General features: G+C 41.2%; 1 protein-coding gene across 2 annotated transcripts; it reads right to left on the minus strand.

Annotated features, from left to right (window-relative positions):
• Positions 1-5485: 5485 nt before the first annotated feature.
• Positions 5486-16675, minus strand: LOC116598892 (membrane-spanning 4-domains subfamily A member 6A-like). 2 transcript variants are annotated; one of them, XM_032358315.1, is made up of 8 exons: positions 16518-16675; positions 16048-16121; positions 14718-14877; positions 12982-13116; positions 11771-11827; positions 9334-9543; positions 7601-7702; positions 5486-5740 (listed from the first exon to the last, which is right to left on the minus strand). In XM_032358315.1, exons 3-8 carry the CDS (start codon positions 14847-14849, stop codon positions 5633-5635), a joined length of 744 nt encoding a protein of 247 aa, XP_032214206.1. In that variant the 5' UTR covers positions 14850-14877; positions 16048-16121; positions 16518-16675; the 3' UTR covers positions 5486-5632. The 2 variants fall into 2 exon arrangements, with proteins under 2 accessions (XP_032214206.1, XP_032214205.1); XM_032358314.1 differs by lacking the exon at positions 16048-16121.
• Positions 16676-18260: the final 1585 nt, after the last annotated feature.

Raw genomic sequence — 18260 nt, forward strand, 5'->3', positions numbered from 1 at the left:
GGAATGAGTTGAGAGTGTCGCCCTCCTTTCTTTTGTGAAGAAATTTGTCATGGGTTGTTATAATTTTGTCTTTATCTGATAGATATATTTGAGCTTTTCTCGGTGGCAAAGTATTCAAATATTATTTCAGTGTTTTCATTTGTTATACATATATTGATGTTTTCTAATTCATTTGGATCAGTTTTGGTAACTTATGTCTATTTTATAATTTCATTTGCTTGTATAAATTGCTGGCATGAAATCGTCTGGAATTATATTTAATGCCCTTATAATGCTTTTAATTTTTGTGGAGTTGGTGGTGGTGTCTCCACTTCCATGACTGATTTTGATAATGTGTGTCTTCTCTCTCATTTTCACTTAGTCTGCCTAGCTGATGGTGTCGTCAGTTTTGCTGGAATTTTCAAAGAACCAACTTTTGGTTCCATTGATTTTTCTTTATTATTTTTCTGTTTTCTGTTCCTTGATTTTTCACTCTAGACTTAATTATTTCCTTATTTCTCCTTACTTGGGATTTAGTTTTCTCTCCTTTTTTTTCTAGTTTTGTAGGAGGGGGCTTAGGTTATTGATTTGAGACATTTTTGTTTCTGATATAAGGACTTAAAGCTATAAATTTTCTTCTAGGCCCAGGGTTTGCCATCTCCCATACATTTTGATACGTTTTCTTTTCTATTCAATTTAAAATATTTTAATTTAAAAATATTTAAAAATATTTAAAATTTAAAAATTTTAAAAATATTTTCCAATTTCTTTTTTTGATTTCTTTGATTCATTGTCAATTGAGAAGTGAGTAATTTAAATTTACAGTTATGTGGGGGATTCCACAATGTCGTTCTGCTATTGATATCTCATTTAATTCTGTTTTGTTCAGAGAACTTACTTTGTGGTATTTCTATCTTTTAAAATTTATTGTCTTTTAAGTTCTAGCATGTGATTGGTATTTGTTTTCTATCACTGTAGAAAAATACATTATTACCAATATTGTAATAATTGGTAAATTATTGGTGTTATATATTTACGTGTGTGTGTGTGTGTGTGTGTGTGTGTGTGTATGCTATTGTGATATCATGTCCTGTCCCTCCAATAGATCCTAGTTGTACACATAGTCCTACTGGGTCCTATGAATCTTCTATAATCTCTCTCTCTATTTTATATATATAGATATATATTTTACATATTATTTATATATATAAAATAATAGGTAAATACATTATTATCAATACAATATTACCAATTTTGTGGCTTAACATGATTCAAATGGGTTATCTCACCGTTTCCTTGGGTCCAGAGTTGAGCATGACAGGATGGGGTTCTCTGTCCAGGGTCTCAAATGGCTAAAGTCAAGTGTTGGCCAGAGCTACCATATCATCTTGGGCATGGGAGCATCTGCCAAGCTCACTCAGGGTGTTGACGGAGTTTAGTTCCTAACAACACTGGGAATGAGGTCCCATTTTTTTTTTGGCTGTCAACTAGGGGCCTCTTGGAGACCATCTACCATTCACTGCCACACGTCTCTCTCTAAGACATGGCAGCTGCCTTATCCCTGATCTCTAGACCCAGATTTAAGTGGCTTGTGTGATGAGGTTGGGGCTGCTCAGACAATGTCTTTGACTAACCCCAAATCAACTCCTAGAATATTAATTATACCCTTAAAAGTCCTTTTGCCACACAGCATAATTCTGGGAGTGATACGTGGTGATTTCACTGTTTTCACTCAAAACCCATTTTCACAAAATGGGTGAAGGGTTTTAATAGTATGCTATATTTTATATATTATAATGTTTTATATATTTATGATTATATTTATATATTATAATGTTATATTAATATTATTTTTATTAATATATATTATATTTTGTTAAATTTTTTAAAATATATGCATCAGGTTAAGTTGGTTAATAGCTTTCAAGTCTTTTATTTTCTTCTTGATTTTTCTGTCTAGTTTTTTTTATCAGTGATTGAGGATAAAATATTGAAACCCAATATTGCTGAATTCTCCTTTCAATTCTATCAGTGGTGCTTCCTATATTTGGGGACACATTTATTTACTCTTGTTTTTTCCTGCTCTGTTGCCCCTTTTATCATTACAAAATACGCCTCTTTCTCTCTAATAATGTTTCATATTAAGTATATTTTAATTCACATGAACATAGCCCCTCCAGCACCCTTATGGTTATGGTTTGTTTCTTTTTGAAGAAGCAAATAATAAGTAATTTCTAGAGGCGTATTGTCCCCACCTCACTAATGACATGTGCAGACCAATTTGCGGGTATGATTTCGTGCTGTCAGATTAGCTGCCTACAGGGATACCGAATTAATATACTGCCTTGCCTTTTCTTTAGGGGGAAATATTTTTCTCTCTAACACCACTGGGTGTCAGTAGAGTCACATGTGGCGGAAGCTCTGAAAAGCCATTACTTCTAAAACCTTCCCTTGTAGCAAAGGGAAGAGAAAATAAATTACCGCCGTCTAAGATTCCCTATTTAAAGGTGTACGGACTCTCTTGAAGAAATGAAGGGTTTTATGAGATTAATCAGTTTCCAAATCCTAGAGGTGGATTGAGATTAAAATTGATTAGAGGATCAGAGTGGTGTAGGGAAGTTAGGGGAAGGGTGGAAGAAAATAGAAAATAAAACTCAAGTTAACTGAGCATCTTCTATGTACTAGATAGATATAACGGTAAGCACTTCACACACGTTTTCAATACATCTTCGTATCTCAACGTAGATGGCAGTCTCATTGTACTCATGCTAGAGGGGCATGGGTGCTTAGCAGTTATGTTGAGCCTATGGTGAGAACTGACTTTGAGGGTTGCCTAAAGGGCTGGCTGCCTTTTCTGAGAAAGCAGTCGAAGCTAGGAGTGCTGTACCCCTGGGGATAAAAACATATGTTTATAAAAAATAAAAAATTAAAAAAAAAAAAAAAAAAGCTAGGAGTGTAAGGGCCTATTTAGCCAGAGTGATTCCAACAGGTTAAACTGTGATTTTAATGTTTATGCAGTAAAACTTAAACTGACCCTGCCCTCCGCCCCCCAGGGGACTTACTTAAAAGCAAGTCCGGGAAAACAGTCCCAGGTAACAAAGCCCAAATACAAAGGCGGGTCAGGCCAGGTGGAGACATCCAATCAGTGGGGCATGCATACCATCTCCCTAGCTACCAAGGAGTGTGGGCCCTGCCTTTTGGGCCCTTTTGGGTGCCAATTCTGACCAAGGTGATAGGCTAGTACAAATATCTACTATAAGGTAAATTGTGATTCAATTGGTCACCCGTGTGTGACCTAGCATGACTATGCAGCTTTCTCTGTGCAATCTCTGTGCTTTCTCTGCAGCAATCTCATTGGACATCTGTGTGTGGCCAGGCCCAACCACATGGCCTTTGCCCTTTAAAAGTTAGTCTGTAAGGCAGGGAGGGGTCGCCCTCTCTGTAAGAGGCGGCCCCGAATGGTCGGTTTGATTCTCGATGCTTGGCAAGAAATAAAGCTTTGCTTGACTTTGTATCAGTCTCACTCCTTCGATTACAGTCCTAACAGGAGGAGCTCCAGCACTAGAATGATGGAAGTGGTGGGGTGGCAAGATGAGGGTATGGTAGAGTCAACTGTGTGTGGAAGGACAGTGGCCTCATGTGTTTGACAGCCCCACTTCGAGTGTCCACTGGGGTGTTGTCAAGAGAAGGAATCATTCTCTCTCTCTCTCTCTCTCTCTCACACAGACACACATGCACATTCATCCCCTACATTCTTTCAGGCAGAGAAGAGGGTTCTTTATTCTGTGCTTAAATAGCTCGTAGTGCCCTGAATGGTGTTTCTCTACCTTTACAAGTCATCTGTTTTCCCCAGTTGATTATGAATTCCCTGAAGCCAAGCCAACATTCCATGTTATTCATCTTTGTAAGCCTGGAATCCAGCATAGGATCGGGTAACCCCAAAGTCCCCATAAATATTCGATATCCATAATAAGCAAATAAAGAAGAGGAATGGTGTAAAAATGTGTGCATAGGGAAGCAGGGCAAAAGAAAGGGAGATGATAATGGGGAGAGAATTTGAAGAAAGAGCTGAAAGCTCCAACATCCTACTCTCAGAATGAAAAACAGAATGGGGAAACTGAGCTTCAGATCTGACACAGTGGGTATGACCCTGACATAGTGGGTCAGGGCAGGGAAAATATGAGAAAATCTTTCAAAGAAATGGGGCTTGTATAAAATTAGAAGCTTTCAACACCAGCATGTGAGCACGTGTGTGTGTGGGGGGGGCTTAACATTTATGCTCGAACAATTGTTCTTTCTTATTTTGAAATCAAGAAAAAAATGGACTGGCTATCTCTTCATAAATATTCTGGTTAGCCTTTGTTTGCTTGTTTTGTTTGAGTAGCTGATGAGGGAGAACAGAGTTCAAGTTTAGGTTTATATCTATCACTGTTGACTTACTCAGTATTTAAAAGGAAAAGAAAAAAATGAGTTTCCAAAAATATGTAATGATGATTTTGTGATATTTTTAATAAGAAAAATATATATTTAGCCTTCCTTCCAGTTCCTGGAACAAATCTGTGGAATTTCCTAAGTGAAAGAGCAGCAAAGATGTATTTTTTTATGTTAATGAGTTGACTTTGGGAAAGACCTCAGAGAACCTAAGGTTGGGTTGTGGAGCCCTCCAAGCAGAGGAACCAATCTTACAATTAGAGGATTGTAACTTTTAGTCCACCTACCCCCCACCCCTGACATCTAGAAAGGGAAGAGGGGCTAAAAACTGAGTTTAATCACCAGGGGATGATGATTTGATCAATCTTATGTGTGTAGCAAAGTCTCCATAAACCACCAAAAGGATAGGATTGGGATAGCTTCTTGGTAAACCTAGGGAGATTCAGCGACAGTGGTGCTCCACACCCCTTCCCATTCCTTGCCCTCTGTTTCTTTTCCCTATGGCTATTCTAGAGTTATATCCTCTTATACTAAACTGGTAATCCAGTAAGTTAAATGTTTCTCTGAGTTCTGTGAGCCACTCTGGCAAATTAATTGAGCCAAGGAGGGGGTCTTGAGAACTTCCATCTGTAGCCACTGAGCCCTTAACCTGTGTGGGGTTTGATGCTATCTCCAGGTAGATAGATAGTGTGAGGATTGAGTTAATGGCTTGGTGGTGTTGAAAAAACACACATCATAGAAATTGAATAAAGATTTTATTTGGAAGCTAGTTACATAGCTCCTGAGACTTAATTGTGGGGGGCTTGTCTGCAAGCTATAACAAGGATAATCATGTGATGCAACACTAGTGTCTACCATGAAAGAGTCTGAACACCACCATTACTTGGTGAACTCCCATTGACAATTAAGGAGGACAAGAAGGAGTTGTCTCCTTTACTTCACCATGACCCCTGAATCACATTTCTGTCTAGTTTCTTGGGAAATCTCTGTTTTGCAGTCTAGGCATTGGTAATTTACACATTTGCACTTTGCCTAATGGCAAATGAAGAGACCGCCATTGAACACAAATATTCAATAACAAGAAAACAAAGATATATATTTTCGGTGTTCATTATATAAAAGCCTACATTTCAGAGAATTCAAAATTTGCTTTCTTGAGTTCAGTTTCTTTGGTTGGTTTTTATATAGCATCATAAAACCAAATTCCTGATGAATATTTCTCCTAAGAAGTCAATAGTTCTTCGTATCCAGGGTCAGAAGATGCCTTTAAGGATTTTGCCAAGGGTACGCCAGATTTATTCTTGTAACTCTGAGGCAAGAAAAGCACACTCTAAAGGAAACAAAATATGTTAGTTCTTTATGTTAGTTCTTCAGACTTCACTCAGGTTCAGTTTCATATATATACATACACATATAATAGATATATATTATATATATACACTTGTATCTACATTTATATCTAGATATAAATATCAATGTCACTTCCTCCATCTTTGTGTGTGTGTGTGTGTGTATATACATATATATTACAAGATGAATATAGTATGTTATTAAGTTCTTTAAATAAGTGTGGCTCAATAGTCATTCTGCTTTCTGTAATACAATCTGGATAAATTAATGCTTTTTATTTCAGTGAAATGAAGCCACAAGTCCATGGTGGTGGTAGAGTGCTGTCCCATGGAATTTGAAACAACTATTTTTTTAAAAGTATCTTTTAAGTGAGAAAAGAATTTTAACATCACAGGAAGGGGGCAACCCATGGAACAGGAGAAGATATTCACAAATGACAGTACAGACAAAGGGCTGATATCCAAGATCTATAAAGAACTCCTCAAACTTAACACATGCAAAACAGATAACCACGTCAAAAAATGGGCAGAAGACATGAACAGACATTTCTCCAAAGAAGACATACAAATGGTGAACAGACACATGAAAAAATGTTCATCATCACTAGCCATCAGGGTAAGTCAAGTCAAAACCACATTAAGATACCACCTTACACCAGTTAGAATGGCCAAAATTAACAAGACAGGAAACAACAAGTGTTGGAGAGGATATGGAGAAAGGGGAACCCTCTTACACTGTTGGTGGGAATGCAAGTTGGTGCAGCCACTTTGGAAAACAGTGTGGAGATTCCTCAAGAAATTAAAAATAGAACTTCCCTATGACCCTGCAATTGCACTACTGGGTATTTACCCCAAAGATACTGATGTAGTGAAAAGAAGGGCCAACTGTACCCCAATGTTTATAGCAGCAATGACCACGGTCACCAAACTGTGGAAAGAACCAAGATGCCCTTCAGTGGACAAATGAATAAAGAAGATATGGTTTATATATACAATGGAGTATTATGCCTCCATCAGAAAGGATGAATACCCAACTTTTGTATCAACATGGATGGGATTGGAAGATATTATGCTGAGTGAAATAGGTCAAGCAGAGAGAGTCAATTATCATATGGTTTCACTTATTTGTGGAGCATAACAAATAGCATGGAGGACACTGGAAGATGGAGAGGACAGCTGAGCTGGGGAAAATTGGAGGGGGAGACGAATCGTGAGATACTGTGGACTCTAAGAAACAAACTGAGGGTTTTGGACGGGAGGGGGTTGGGGGGTCGGGTGAGCCTGGTGGTGGGTATTAAGGAGGGCACGTATTGCATGGAGCACTGAGTATGGTGCATAAAGAATGAATTCTGGAACACTGAAAAGAAATAAAATAAAATTAAATAAAAAAAATCACAGAAGGGAAACCAAAGCATAAGGACATGTAGCAAATCCAGTCATGTATGCAAATGCCCTTGATCAAGTCAAGGCTGTTAGAGAGACTAGGTCTGTGGTAGAAAGTGTTCCAGTCTGATAAAGACACAAACCAGGTTCTGGGGGCCTGAGCACAAACTCATACACAATGCTGAGCAAGTCATTTAATTTACAGGTTTCTGCATCTATAAAACAGAAAGCTTGAACCAGACAATTTTTCAGGTTCAACCATAACTTAGCTAGTCCGCTACTCAATTGCCATCTGCATTACTTATCAGTCTTCCACCCCCATCAAGTCGCCATTTCTCATGTGTATCTTGTAACCGACGACTGCTGACCCTTCTGCCAGTCTTGCTGACATTGCTCAACACAACCCAGAACTGGAGATACACCTGGCAGGACTTAGGGAGGCAGGCCAGCACACTCACCCCAGTGAAGTTGGAGTGAGCCTTTTTCCACCAAACCACAGCAGCGAGCACAGCCAGGCAGAACTCCAGCACCGTGCAAATTAGCATCACAGACAGAGTTCCCTGAAATTCAGGAAATACAAGGTTGGTGGTGCTTGAATCAACTGACACCTTCATGCCTTGTTCAGTGCTAACCATAGAGGTGAAGATTGCCTCAACCCTCAGAAGATGAAGGCAGAACATCAACAATGCTCGTTCCTAGCCTAGTGATTGGCTTTCATTTAATCCCTTTGCTTATTTATTCCCTTGAGAGGCAGATGAGCAGAACTACATCAGCTACACATAACCCACTTTGTGCATCGTTTCTTATCCCACTGAGACATAGTGTGCGAACCTGAAGTCTCCACATTTATCAAATGTGCACAATGATATTTCCTTCTCAGAGACACCTGAGAACAATGAGGTTTGACCTCATTGGTGCAAACCCTTTGTAAAATTCAACATTTTGAATGGGCTGGATGAGCTTCCTTAGCCTTTCTTAATATCAGTAAGAGAAAGAAAAATCAAGGCAATAAACATAGCATAAAGAGATCGGCCTCCATTGCTAACAACCCACACCAACTCAAAAAAGATACTATGCCAAAAGGCTAAGTTCTACCATTTCTGTCCTGAGCCATCCTTCATGCAGACCAGGCAACCTGATAGGACAGGAGAGAAAATGTGATTGCATAAACCTCTAGCCTATTTATGTACTGTTCAAGAGGAAGTACAACTTGTTTACATTAATTAGAAACTGTCCCATCAAGCAGGTGCAGTATAATTCCTTTATTTATAAAGCAAAATTATCCCTCATGAATTCATATTTTATCCATTCCACAAATCCCTTCCAATCTTCTCTCCAGAATTTTTCCCAAGGTGGGGCTGCCTACCCCATGTGTTGCTTTATGCCAATTGCTATCAAACTCATTTGCATGTACCTTTTCTCATTGTAATATCATGAACCTGGAGAGAAGTGCCTGGGGCCAGGTCCACAAGGAGCCATGCGCAAGTGCGTGCTTGACCAGCTCTGTTAGCATCTGGCCGTCCTCCAACTGTGCCTTGACGTAACTCACTTTTGTGATTGTGGGACAACAGATAGGCAGCAGTCTCTTTACTCATATGTTGCCTGGGTCTTTCTCAGTGTTTTCTGACCATACACATACTCTTTGATGCTTCAGCTGAAGACATTTTTTCTATTAGCCAAACTTCATTCTTTTCTTTTTTTCAGTAATGACAATCATAGTCAGTCCCATTCTCCACCTTCCTACGTCCTTATTTCCGAATTGAATAAATCCCACCCCTGTAAGTTATCACAAACAACAGTGATACTGCCTTCTCCCCGATCAATCCTGTTACTGCCTTCTCCCCGATCAATCCTGTTAATCAGAACTCAGTGCTGTGAGTTAGCCCAGCACGGAGTTCACTCAGACTGAGTTAAAGCCCGGCACACATACTTTCCATGCTTTTTGACCACTTGGGTCTTCCTGGTGTCTTTGCTTTTCTTAATTTACCATTCTATGTGCCAAGATTTTTGGTTGGACAAACTCCTATTTTATATCCCTAACAACAGAATTACTCTGATTATTAAGAAACTCTATCAACAGTAAGTTTTCATTCTTCATCATCAACTTGATTTGACATTGACTCTTCCATTCCCTATCACTGGTATGTAACCTCAGAGCCTAACGCCTTTATCTCAGCCTAAAAATACTTACAGCCAGAGTAGTTTTGGCCATGAAACATTCATTTTTAATATATGGGTGCATATAATGGTAAAAGTAATCCCCTGCAGGTGCTTTGTCCTCTTTGTTCAATTCGCACTTCCAAAAGGCAGGATCCAAAGCAGCCAGGTTGACCGAGAGGAGAATAAAACCCATAAGAGCAAACAGAGAACCCAGAATGTTCGCAGCCACGCTGCTCTGAGCCTGAAAGACAAAGGCTGAGTAAGAATCACCGTCAATGACCAACACGTGCCTTTTATCCCTCTTTGCCCATGCACTGCAAAAATTTTTTTCTTATTTTTGTCCCTCGGGGGATCTAGCACCGGTAGACTTAAACCAGGAGACATCTTCCCTAGTACTCAGCAACATCTCTGAACCTAGCAGGTAAATCTTGGCTAAGTGAATGAATGTATGAAATGTTTCTCCCTAGGCAGGACTTTGGTAGGTGGCAGAGAATATTGCTCTTCTAAATTCTTTATTTGGGACTGAAAGCAGGGCTTCATGGGGCCGTGCCTGCAGAATCCCCAAAAAAGTATGACCAAAGGCAGATATGATTTCTCTCTCCCCCGACTCATTCAGAAACCCCTCAAGGAAGCTGTCAACCACACAAAAGAGGCAGATGCAGCAAGCTATTCTTCCTAGCATATGACTCTCTTAAATGCACACATATTCCCAAAGATGAGTGTGGGAACATAGTCCTCAGGCTTAGGTGAGTCCTGGAGTGGACAGGCTCTGGTGGTCACAGGCAGGGCTCCATATGAATGAGTGTAGCTGGACTTCTAACCCCGGTGCAAGGGTTGTGTAACACGTTAGCAGCAGTGTGAGGTAAAGGATCAGACTGTATGTCAGGAAACTGAGGTCCCTGTGGTAGCTTTGCCTGAGACCCTCTCCATTTTCTGGAGTGCTTGGTTCCCTAATTTCACTTCCCTCTCTGGTTTCATTTCTACGTTTATAAGGTGAGGGAGGGGAATGAATAAAATGATCTCAGAAATATGTTCCTTCCTACCCCAATTCACAGAAGGGGGAATTGATCTAGGATTATCCTGAAATCTCTATTTATGGGTAAGTGTAGTCCAGGGCACACCAGTAACCACAAATTAGAATATTACATAATCCCATCCAGGGGCTCAGCAGTTGAAGCTTTGAGGCACAGAAGAGAAGAGGCGGGGTATTTTTTTCCTCCTAACCCCAAGTTTCCTAAAACAATGACTACAGTATATGCTCCTTGGCCTCCTTACAGCCAACGACAGTCATGAATTCCAGAGGATATATTTCTTAGAATGATTTAGGTTTGCTCTGGCTCCAGGCTCCAAAAGGGCTGGTATCATGTGTGACCCCAGTAGAATTTACTATAGGACAGATTACTCTGGTGGGCCTGAGCATATCCCAAAACCACACCCTATATCCTTGAGTTTGCTGCCCTATTCACTCTGGTCTTGTTCTTCTCTGAAGTAAGAACCCCATAAGCTTCCTCCTCGCAAATCTAGAAACACTATTCTTGAATTGTGCTACCCAACATGGTTGTCACTAGCACCATGGACTCCTTGTATTTAAAGTAATATTAAGTAAAATTTAAAATTTAAAATTCAGTTTCTTGATTTCACTAGCCACATTTCAAGCTATCGGTTGCAACGTGTGACCACCAGCCCAGGCAATAAGACTACCCTCCTCTCTATTGTCACCAGAGGTTCTACTGGACAGCACGGATCCAGCAGTTTGGAGGATAAGTGAGGGTTCCAAGTGATCACTCTCTAAATTCTGGTGTGAAAAAAAAAAGAGATAGATTGGCATGCCCTTGAGCACTCTCTCTAATTTCCTGCCGTCTTCAGGAAATGTTTGTAGGCAGAGTTTCCAAATTGAATTTCTGTGCAACTGAAACAGGTAAAGTTGTCTTCTTAGCCAATGCCAATGACTAATGACAACTTTTAGGACCTGAGAGTTCATACTCAAATCCAAGAAAAGTAATAATTTTTAGATCAGATAGATAAAAGAATGAGAGATAAGTCCTAACATGAATAACATTTTGACTGGGTGTTCTCAAGGGTTTGGACAGATGGGCTTACACAGTGAATCCACAACAAATAGACATCTTTATAATGCTGTCACGTTCTTTGTCATTGAAGATCTAAAATTCACCAGTTACTGTGAAAAGGACATTATAAGGAGACAGACTTTTTCTAGAATAGATTCCTGGGAGCTGATCTAGGGGATAATACAACACCCTGAATGAAGAGTGTGATTAAGGGCACAGTGTTTGGAGGACTGTGCACTGGACAGGAATATCAATGAGCCAAGTTCAATTCCTGACTATGCCACATGCCTGCTCTGAAACTCAGTTTCCTACTCTGCAAGGTAAAGAGATTGATCTTGAAGAGTTCTCCTTCAATTTCATTTCAATCCATGAGTTGTGGGGTTTGCTTCATATACTTACCAAAGGCTTAGTTGACTTTTTCTCCATGATGATTGATAGAATTCCAGAAATGACAAACTGTTCAGAAAGGAGAGACAATGGTGAGGTCAGTGTCTATGTACAGATGAAGCTACAATGTTATTATCATGGTGTTTATGGAAAACTCCTATGGAAACAGTCTTAGGAAACCATTAACCAACAATGTAAGGCCCAATTAATTACAGAGATGTGACTCTTTTCCCTATAGAGTATTCAGAAAAACATGAACAAAGGCAGATACAAGTAAGAATATATCCCAGTAACCAAAATGAGGGCCTTACGAGTCAGGAAAGGGGGTATTTTTGTAATGACAGAAGGAAGTTTTGGAGTTAGACATTATGTAGAGAAAAATATGAAAGCAATGGTACAGGAAAAGAAAAGAGTGAGGACAGTTAACAGATATGGGAGGACAGAGACACACATGTTAAGTTGGTGGCTCCCCGGTTTAGGTGGAGGGGTGGCTGAGATCAGAGAGAAGACAAAGCTGGACACAGCGAATCATTAAGGCTGTGTTCCCAAAGTCAAAGATACTATTTTACAATATTCATGACCTAATTGATTTGGGGCAGTGAAGTAATAGAAAATCCTTTAACAATGACAACCAGGGAGAAAAGAAAAGTTGTAGACCCCACAGCCCCAGCCTTAAGTACTTCAGATCTGCCTAAATTAAGCCTGGGTCTTCAAAATTGAACGAGGTGCCTCTACCAACATGGGCTGTGCTTCATGACTTGCTCTTGAAGAGTAGAGTATGGAAAAAGGAGGGAAGAGGTGACTCCACAGCAGAAGAACCTGCCAACTCCACCTCAGCCTCAGGGTTAAATTTAACGTGCTCAGTGACAAATCATGTTGATAGCATTATGTCCTCAATAGGACACCTCACCTCTGTCCCTTCCACCTGGAAATCCATCACAATTAGTCTGAATATGAGAAAAAAGTATCATGTGAACCCCAATTTAGGAACATGCTAAAATTCAAAAAAATCCTGGCCCTTGCTACTCAAGACCACCAACATCCCCAAGGAGAAGTCTAAGAAAGTATAGAGGAGCTGAAGGAGACACAATGTAATGTAATGTAGTAATCTTTGATGGGACCTTGGAACAGATAACAGGACAAACTTGTGAAATCCTCAAGGATTTCTTCCCCCTTTTCCCTCTGCCCCAACTTCCCCCATCCTCCTAAGGATTTCTACTCACACACAGGGCTCCTATGAATGGGTAAGCAGCCTTCAACAGGGCGGAAAGCGTCGGGGCAAATTGTGGAGAAGAGGGAACAGATACCAAAATAATTCCCAAACTCAACACCATCACCCCACACAGGATCTGGATGGTCTGTTGGAAGAAGAAGGGAGATGGAGATAGAGAATTAACATCAGCATTTGGAAAGGCAAGACGTCTTTCTCTCTCCCACGGTGCTCGTGCATTATCACTCTCTGCAGGACTCCAGCAAGGATACAGACTTTGAAAAGCTCCGGAGTGAGAACTCTGCAAATATACTTTGGAAGAGATGTTGCTGTGCCTCAGACAACTACTGTCTCAGGACACCTGGCAAGTGTTCAGCAAGTCTTCAGGCATCTCTGGCTCTCTGCCCGTGTCTGCTCATGTGGCGCCAGCTCCCAGCTCCCTGCAACACTGTTTCCCCTGTTTCCCCTGGCTCTCTGAATCTGTTGCTATTAACTCGCTTTCTACCTCATATGCGAACAGGGGATATCCGAAACCCCTCACGCTGCCTTAGCCCTGCTGGGGTGGACGTGCCTCCGTACATCCCCCAGGCCCCACTGGACACAACAGAGAGCCTAGCCCTCTGGCCAGTTCTGAGTTCTGTGGCCCCTCCAGTCCATGTCCCTGCAGCTGAGGATCTTGGCTTCCAAGTGACCAAGTTTTCCTCCTTGAAGTCCACCTCAGACACTTATGGCTCTGCTAACATTTACCAAGCCAAAGTTTTCCAAACATTACGTCCCACAAGCCTCACAGTAATCCACAGGATCGTATATTAGAGGCAAGGCAATCGCTCCCCCTGGGTTGTGCAAACTTAGATCATATAAATGCAGAGATGATTCCAGGAGGCAGAGCTCTTTAGCTCCCTCCTAGTCCTAGATATAGCCCTCCCTACCCTTCTTCCTTTGCTTCACAGAGCTTCTTCTTCGTCATCTTTTAATATTTTATTTATTTATTTGACAGAAAGAAAGCAAGCACAAGCAAGGGGAGCAGTAGGCAGAGGAGAGGAAGGAGCAGGCTCCTCGCCAAGCAGAGAACCCAGTGTAGAGCCAGGACCCTGGGATCATGACCTGAGCTGAAGGCAGACGCTTAACCAACTGAGCCACCCAGACAACCCCACAGAGCTTCTTTAATAAATCATGCACAAGAGGAGAGAAGCCAGCAAAAGGCAAATATCTCTGTTCTCTAAAGGGAAGGAGAAAAAAGGGGAAGGAGGTTTATTTGTCCTATAATTTGTGGTGAGGGAAAAATTCCCTTAAAAAATCATATTATTAAGCATGCAGTTGGTAAACACAGAAAAAAAGTACCTAAAATATGTAATTATTTATTATCACTTTATTATTATTATTATTAACACATATTATTTGCCCCATTACTTTTGTAAAAAAAATAGATATACAGCTTTTTGTATGCCAATTATTCCTCAATAAAGTGTTTTTTTTTAAAAGAAAATGTTGAGAAGTGTGCTATTGCAAAAATACAGAAACATCAACAAAAAATGAGTTGATCAGATTCAGAATAGGAGAAATACACTTTTCATGTCATCTTATGTCTGGGGAAGGTTCAGATGACCCTCCAGGGGGCTTCCATTGGTCTGCCCATCAACCTGGAATTCCTCAGGCAAAGTTTGAGAGTCTCTGTGCTCACCGTGTAGTCCCAAGAATTTCCTGGACCCCCTCCCCATTCCAGTCCAGCAAATTCTTAATTGGACTTACCCCAAGAATTTTGACATCTGCCTTTAGATGTTTCTCTAGGCTGTCTTGCCTCTGGTTGGTGGGTTTGGGATCCTCCGTTTTGGGAAAGTTGATGCCATTTGGTGTCAGAACTATGATGGTCTGATTGGCCATGGGCTGTGATACGATGGGGTCACTAGCATTGGGAAAGAAAATAAACTCAGCTTTTAAAAAGTATAGAGCTCTCAAGTCTCCTCAGTATTTTCCCATTAGTCCTGACTTGATCTATCTTTGCGAAGGAAATGGACAGCATAGAGAGCTATAAAAAGCACAAAAATTTGGTACCATGAATATATTTTTTAAGATTTTATTTATTTGTTTGACAGAGAGAGAGAGAGGGACATCACAAGTAGGCAGAGAATCAGGCAGAGAGTGAGGGGGAAGCAGGCTCCCCACTGAGCAGAGACCCCAATGTGGGACTTGATCCCAGGACCCTGAGATCATGACCTGAGCCAAAGGCAGAGACTTTCACCCACTGAGCCACCCAGGGGCCCCACCATGAATACTTTTTTGTACAGTCTTTGGCCCAGTCTATTCATTAGAGATAAGAGACATACCACAGGGAAGCAGAAGCCCCAATTGTGAGAGGTCTCAATGTCCAGAGGCAAATGGTCACAAAAAACTTACAATATGTAGAAATCTCTCTTTCTTCTGGTTCTACCTGCAACAACTGAATTGCCAAATATTCCATGGATTGCACCCCCAAACTTCCCTACCAGTCATGAGACACAGTAAGGGTTCTCTTTGTCAACGTTTTCCTATTCGGGTTCGGCACATCTCACACTAACTATTCATTTTCTCGTCCAATAAATAATACTTACTAGGACGGATCCTAGGTATTTTTTATTGTATTCTACTGGACATTATCCTGTAGTATCTTATCTTTTTTCTTCTTTCTTTCTTTCTCTTTTTTTTTTTTTTAAGTAAGCTATACACCCTATCTGGGAATTTGACTCATGACCCTGAGATCAAAAGTCATGTGTTCTACTGACTGAGTGAGCCAGGTCACCCCATCCTATAGCGCCTTTCATCTTTCAACAACTCTGTATGTTAGTTCTTTAGTTAGCAAAACCATGTCATAATTAGGGAAAAAGAAACTTGGAATCCAAAAGTTTATTATGAATGGAAATAATACCTGCTTTTCCTATGTGCCTATAAGAGTTAATGCCGAAGAAATATTTGCAGTTATAATGGTTACTCGGTAGGTTCACACAGCTGGGGAGATATAAGAACTGGGACAGGACCCCAGGTCTCTCTGAATCTGAAGACTTTGTACAATTCATGAGAGCACGCGACTTCTTCATCATCCTACCTTGCTTCGGTAGCCTGTGCCTGAGTTGATTCAGGGTGGAGAAGCAGCAGCAGTCAGAAATATGGAAACAGGACCTGGAGTCATGGAACCCAGGTTCAAGGTCAGGCCCTCAGTTGCTGGCCTCAAGAACCAGTACCTGTGATATTAGCTCTATTAGCCGTCTTAGCAGCAAGCTCAGCTTGGATCTCTGTTTGCAGCACCGTTCTCAGCCCAGGACCTGTCTAGTTTGCACAGGGCCCATAGAGGTAAGAACTATGCTCCCATTAATCACATGACCTCAGGGAAGGGGCCCAAGATCACACAGAAAACAGCAGAAAGTGTTCAACACACTGCTCCTTCCCTCTTCTCATTCTGTTTCCAAAATACTCTCCTGCCTCTTAACTTCTTTCCAGGAGCTTCCAATCAAATCTCCCACAGGGAGGCACAGCAGGGGAATGGGAAGTTTAAACCAGTCTCTCAGCAATGCCTACCTGTGCCCGTGGACCAGCCTGCTGGTTCCAGCCGAGTGCTCACAAACTCCCGGGAGGCGGTGACTCTGGGCTGTCACAGAGTCCTGTAGAATTTTCTACTTGTCTTCATCTTTTGAAAGTCACCAGCCCTTCCTTAGTCCAGAGGTTCCAGCCACACAGGATGTGATACTTACAGATCGTAGATTTGTGAAATGTGTCTGCACTTCCTTTTTTTTGAAACTCCTAGCATCTTCAGAAAAGTCACACGTAGAACCACCTAATGGCTGTGAAGATGTAGGATTCCTGGAGCTCTGTGTGGGTATTGTCAGCCCAATACTTACTAGCTCTGTCATTAGACAAGTCTGTGTTCTTCTCTGTGACTCTGTTTTCAAATCTCTTAGATAGGGAAACAATATCAACACAGGAGATTTGTTATAAAGTTTAGAGAAAATGTTTATAGAAGGTCTTTCACTGCCTCCAAGGAGCGTTCGATAATATGTAACTAATAATAGTAACATTGACTGAAATAGTGATATTGATAAATCATAATATTCAATAATATATAGCTAACCATAGTCTGACTACACTGCTTTCAAGGAGCACTCAATAATATAGAGCTAATAATAGTAATAATAGAATATAGAAAGATTTCTTTTTTTTGTTACTTATGTATGTTTTCCTTTTTCCAGTTCCCTGGGCTCTGGACAGGCTGAACCAGCCTCTCCGCATCTACTACCTAGATACCGGCTGCTACAGAATTATCTTTCTTCTCTGGCTTCTCTCTCTAGCAATAGATCTCTGTCCCCCGAAAAAGCTGGACATCTCTAGGAAGTGGTGAAACCAGATGGGGATGCATAAACTTGGCAAACTCATACTTGGGGCTGTTTTGTGAAACAGAGAGGTCCTATGCCCCCTCAAGCCCTCAGGTGGGTGCTCTTTGGAAGCCAACTTTGATATGCCAGACGAGGATACCGATGCCAAAGCCAGTCAAGGAAGCTAAACAGCCCCATCCCATAAGCTTCCTCCTTCCCTTGGGGGAGTGCCAGAAGGAACCTGGGAACACACCAGGATGATCACTGTCCCCTCAGGGGGACGTGGGTTCTGCAAGTTAACTCCATACTTCAAAAAAAAGAATTAAGAAACACCATTAAGGTTGGCTTAGTTTCCAGGACCAAATGGCACAGATTACTAAATGCAATTCTCTTTTCTTAAATTCTAGAGATGAATAGAGAGAGGGAATGACACGCCCAGAAACGACGGAAGAGCCACAGAAGAACTTCTACCCTCTCGCTCCTGAGCTTCTGGTGCGCCTTCTCCTTTCCCAAGGTGTCTGCTGTAGTTTTCCCATCACGCCCTGTGCCCTTATCACCACCCCAGCAGCCAGTAAAAGAGTGGGGTATAGCTCTCCTCTAGGCTTTGACAAAGAAGGAGCCTAGCTCCATAAGGGAAAACCACAACCTCTTTCCCTTCAGTGGAATGTGGTAATAACCAATTAAATCGACTGACCAAGCAAAGATTCCCTCACAGTCTGTCTTCCTCTCTTACTAGTACAACTTTAAATGATCTCAGAGGAGTTACGAGGATTACATGAGATGACACTTCAAGGTGCTTGCTGCAGAACTATACAGACGAGTGACCCAAAAGGAGTCTATCAACAGCCTTCCCTCAACACCCACCCCACTCAAACTCCCAATTCCAATCTCCCTCCCTGCTTCTCTCTCCCACTCTGCACCTTCCTCCTTCTTTTTCTTTTTTTTTGGGGGG

The sequence above is a fragment of the Mustela erminea genome, chromosome 9 (genome assembly GCF_009829155.1).
Source record: "Mustela erminea isolate mMusErm1 chromosome 9, mMusErm1.Pri, whole genome shotgun sequence".
In the NCBI taxonomy this organism is placed as follows: domain Eukaryota; kingdom Metazoa; phylum Chordata; class Mammalia; order Carnivora; family Mustelidae; genus Mustela; species Mustela erminea.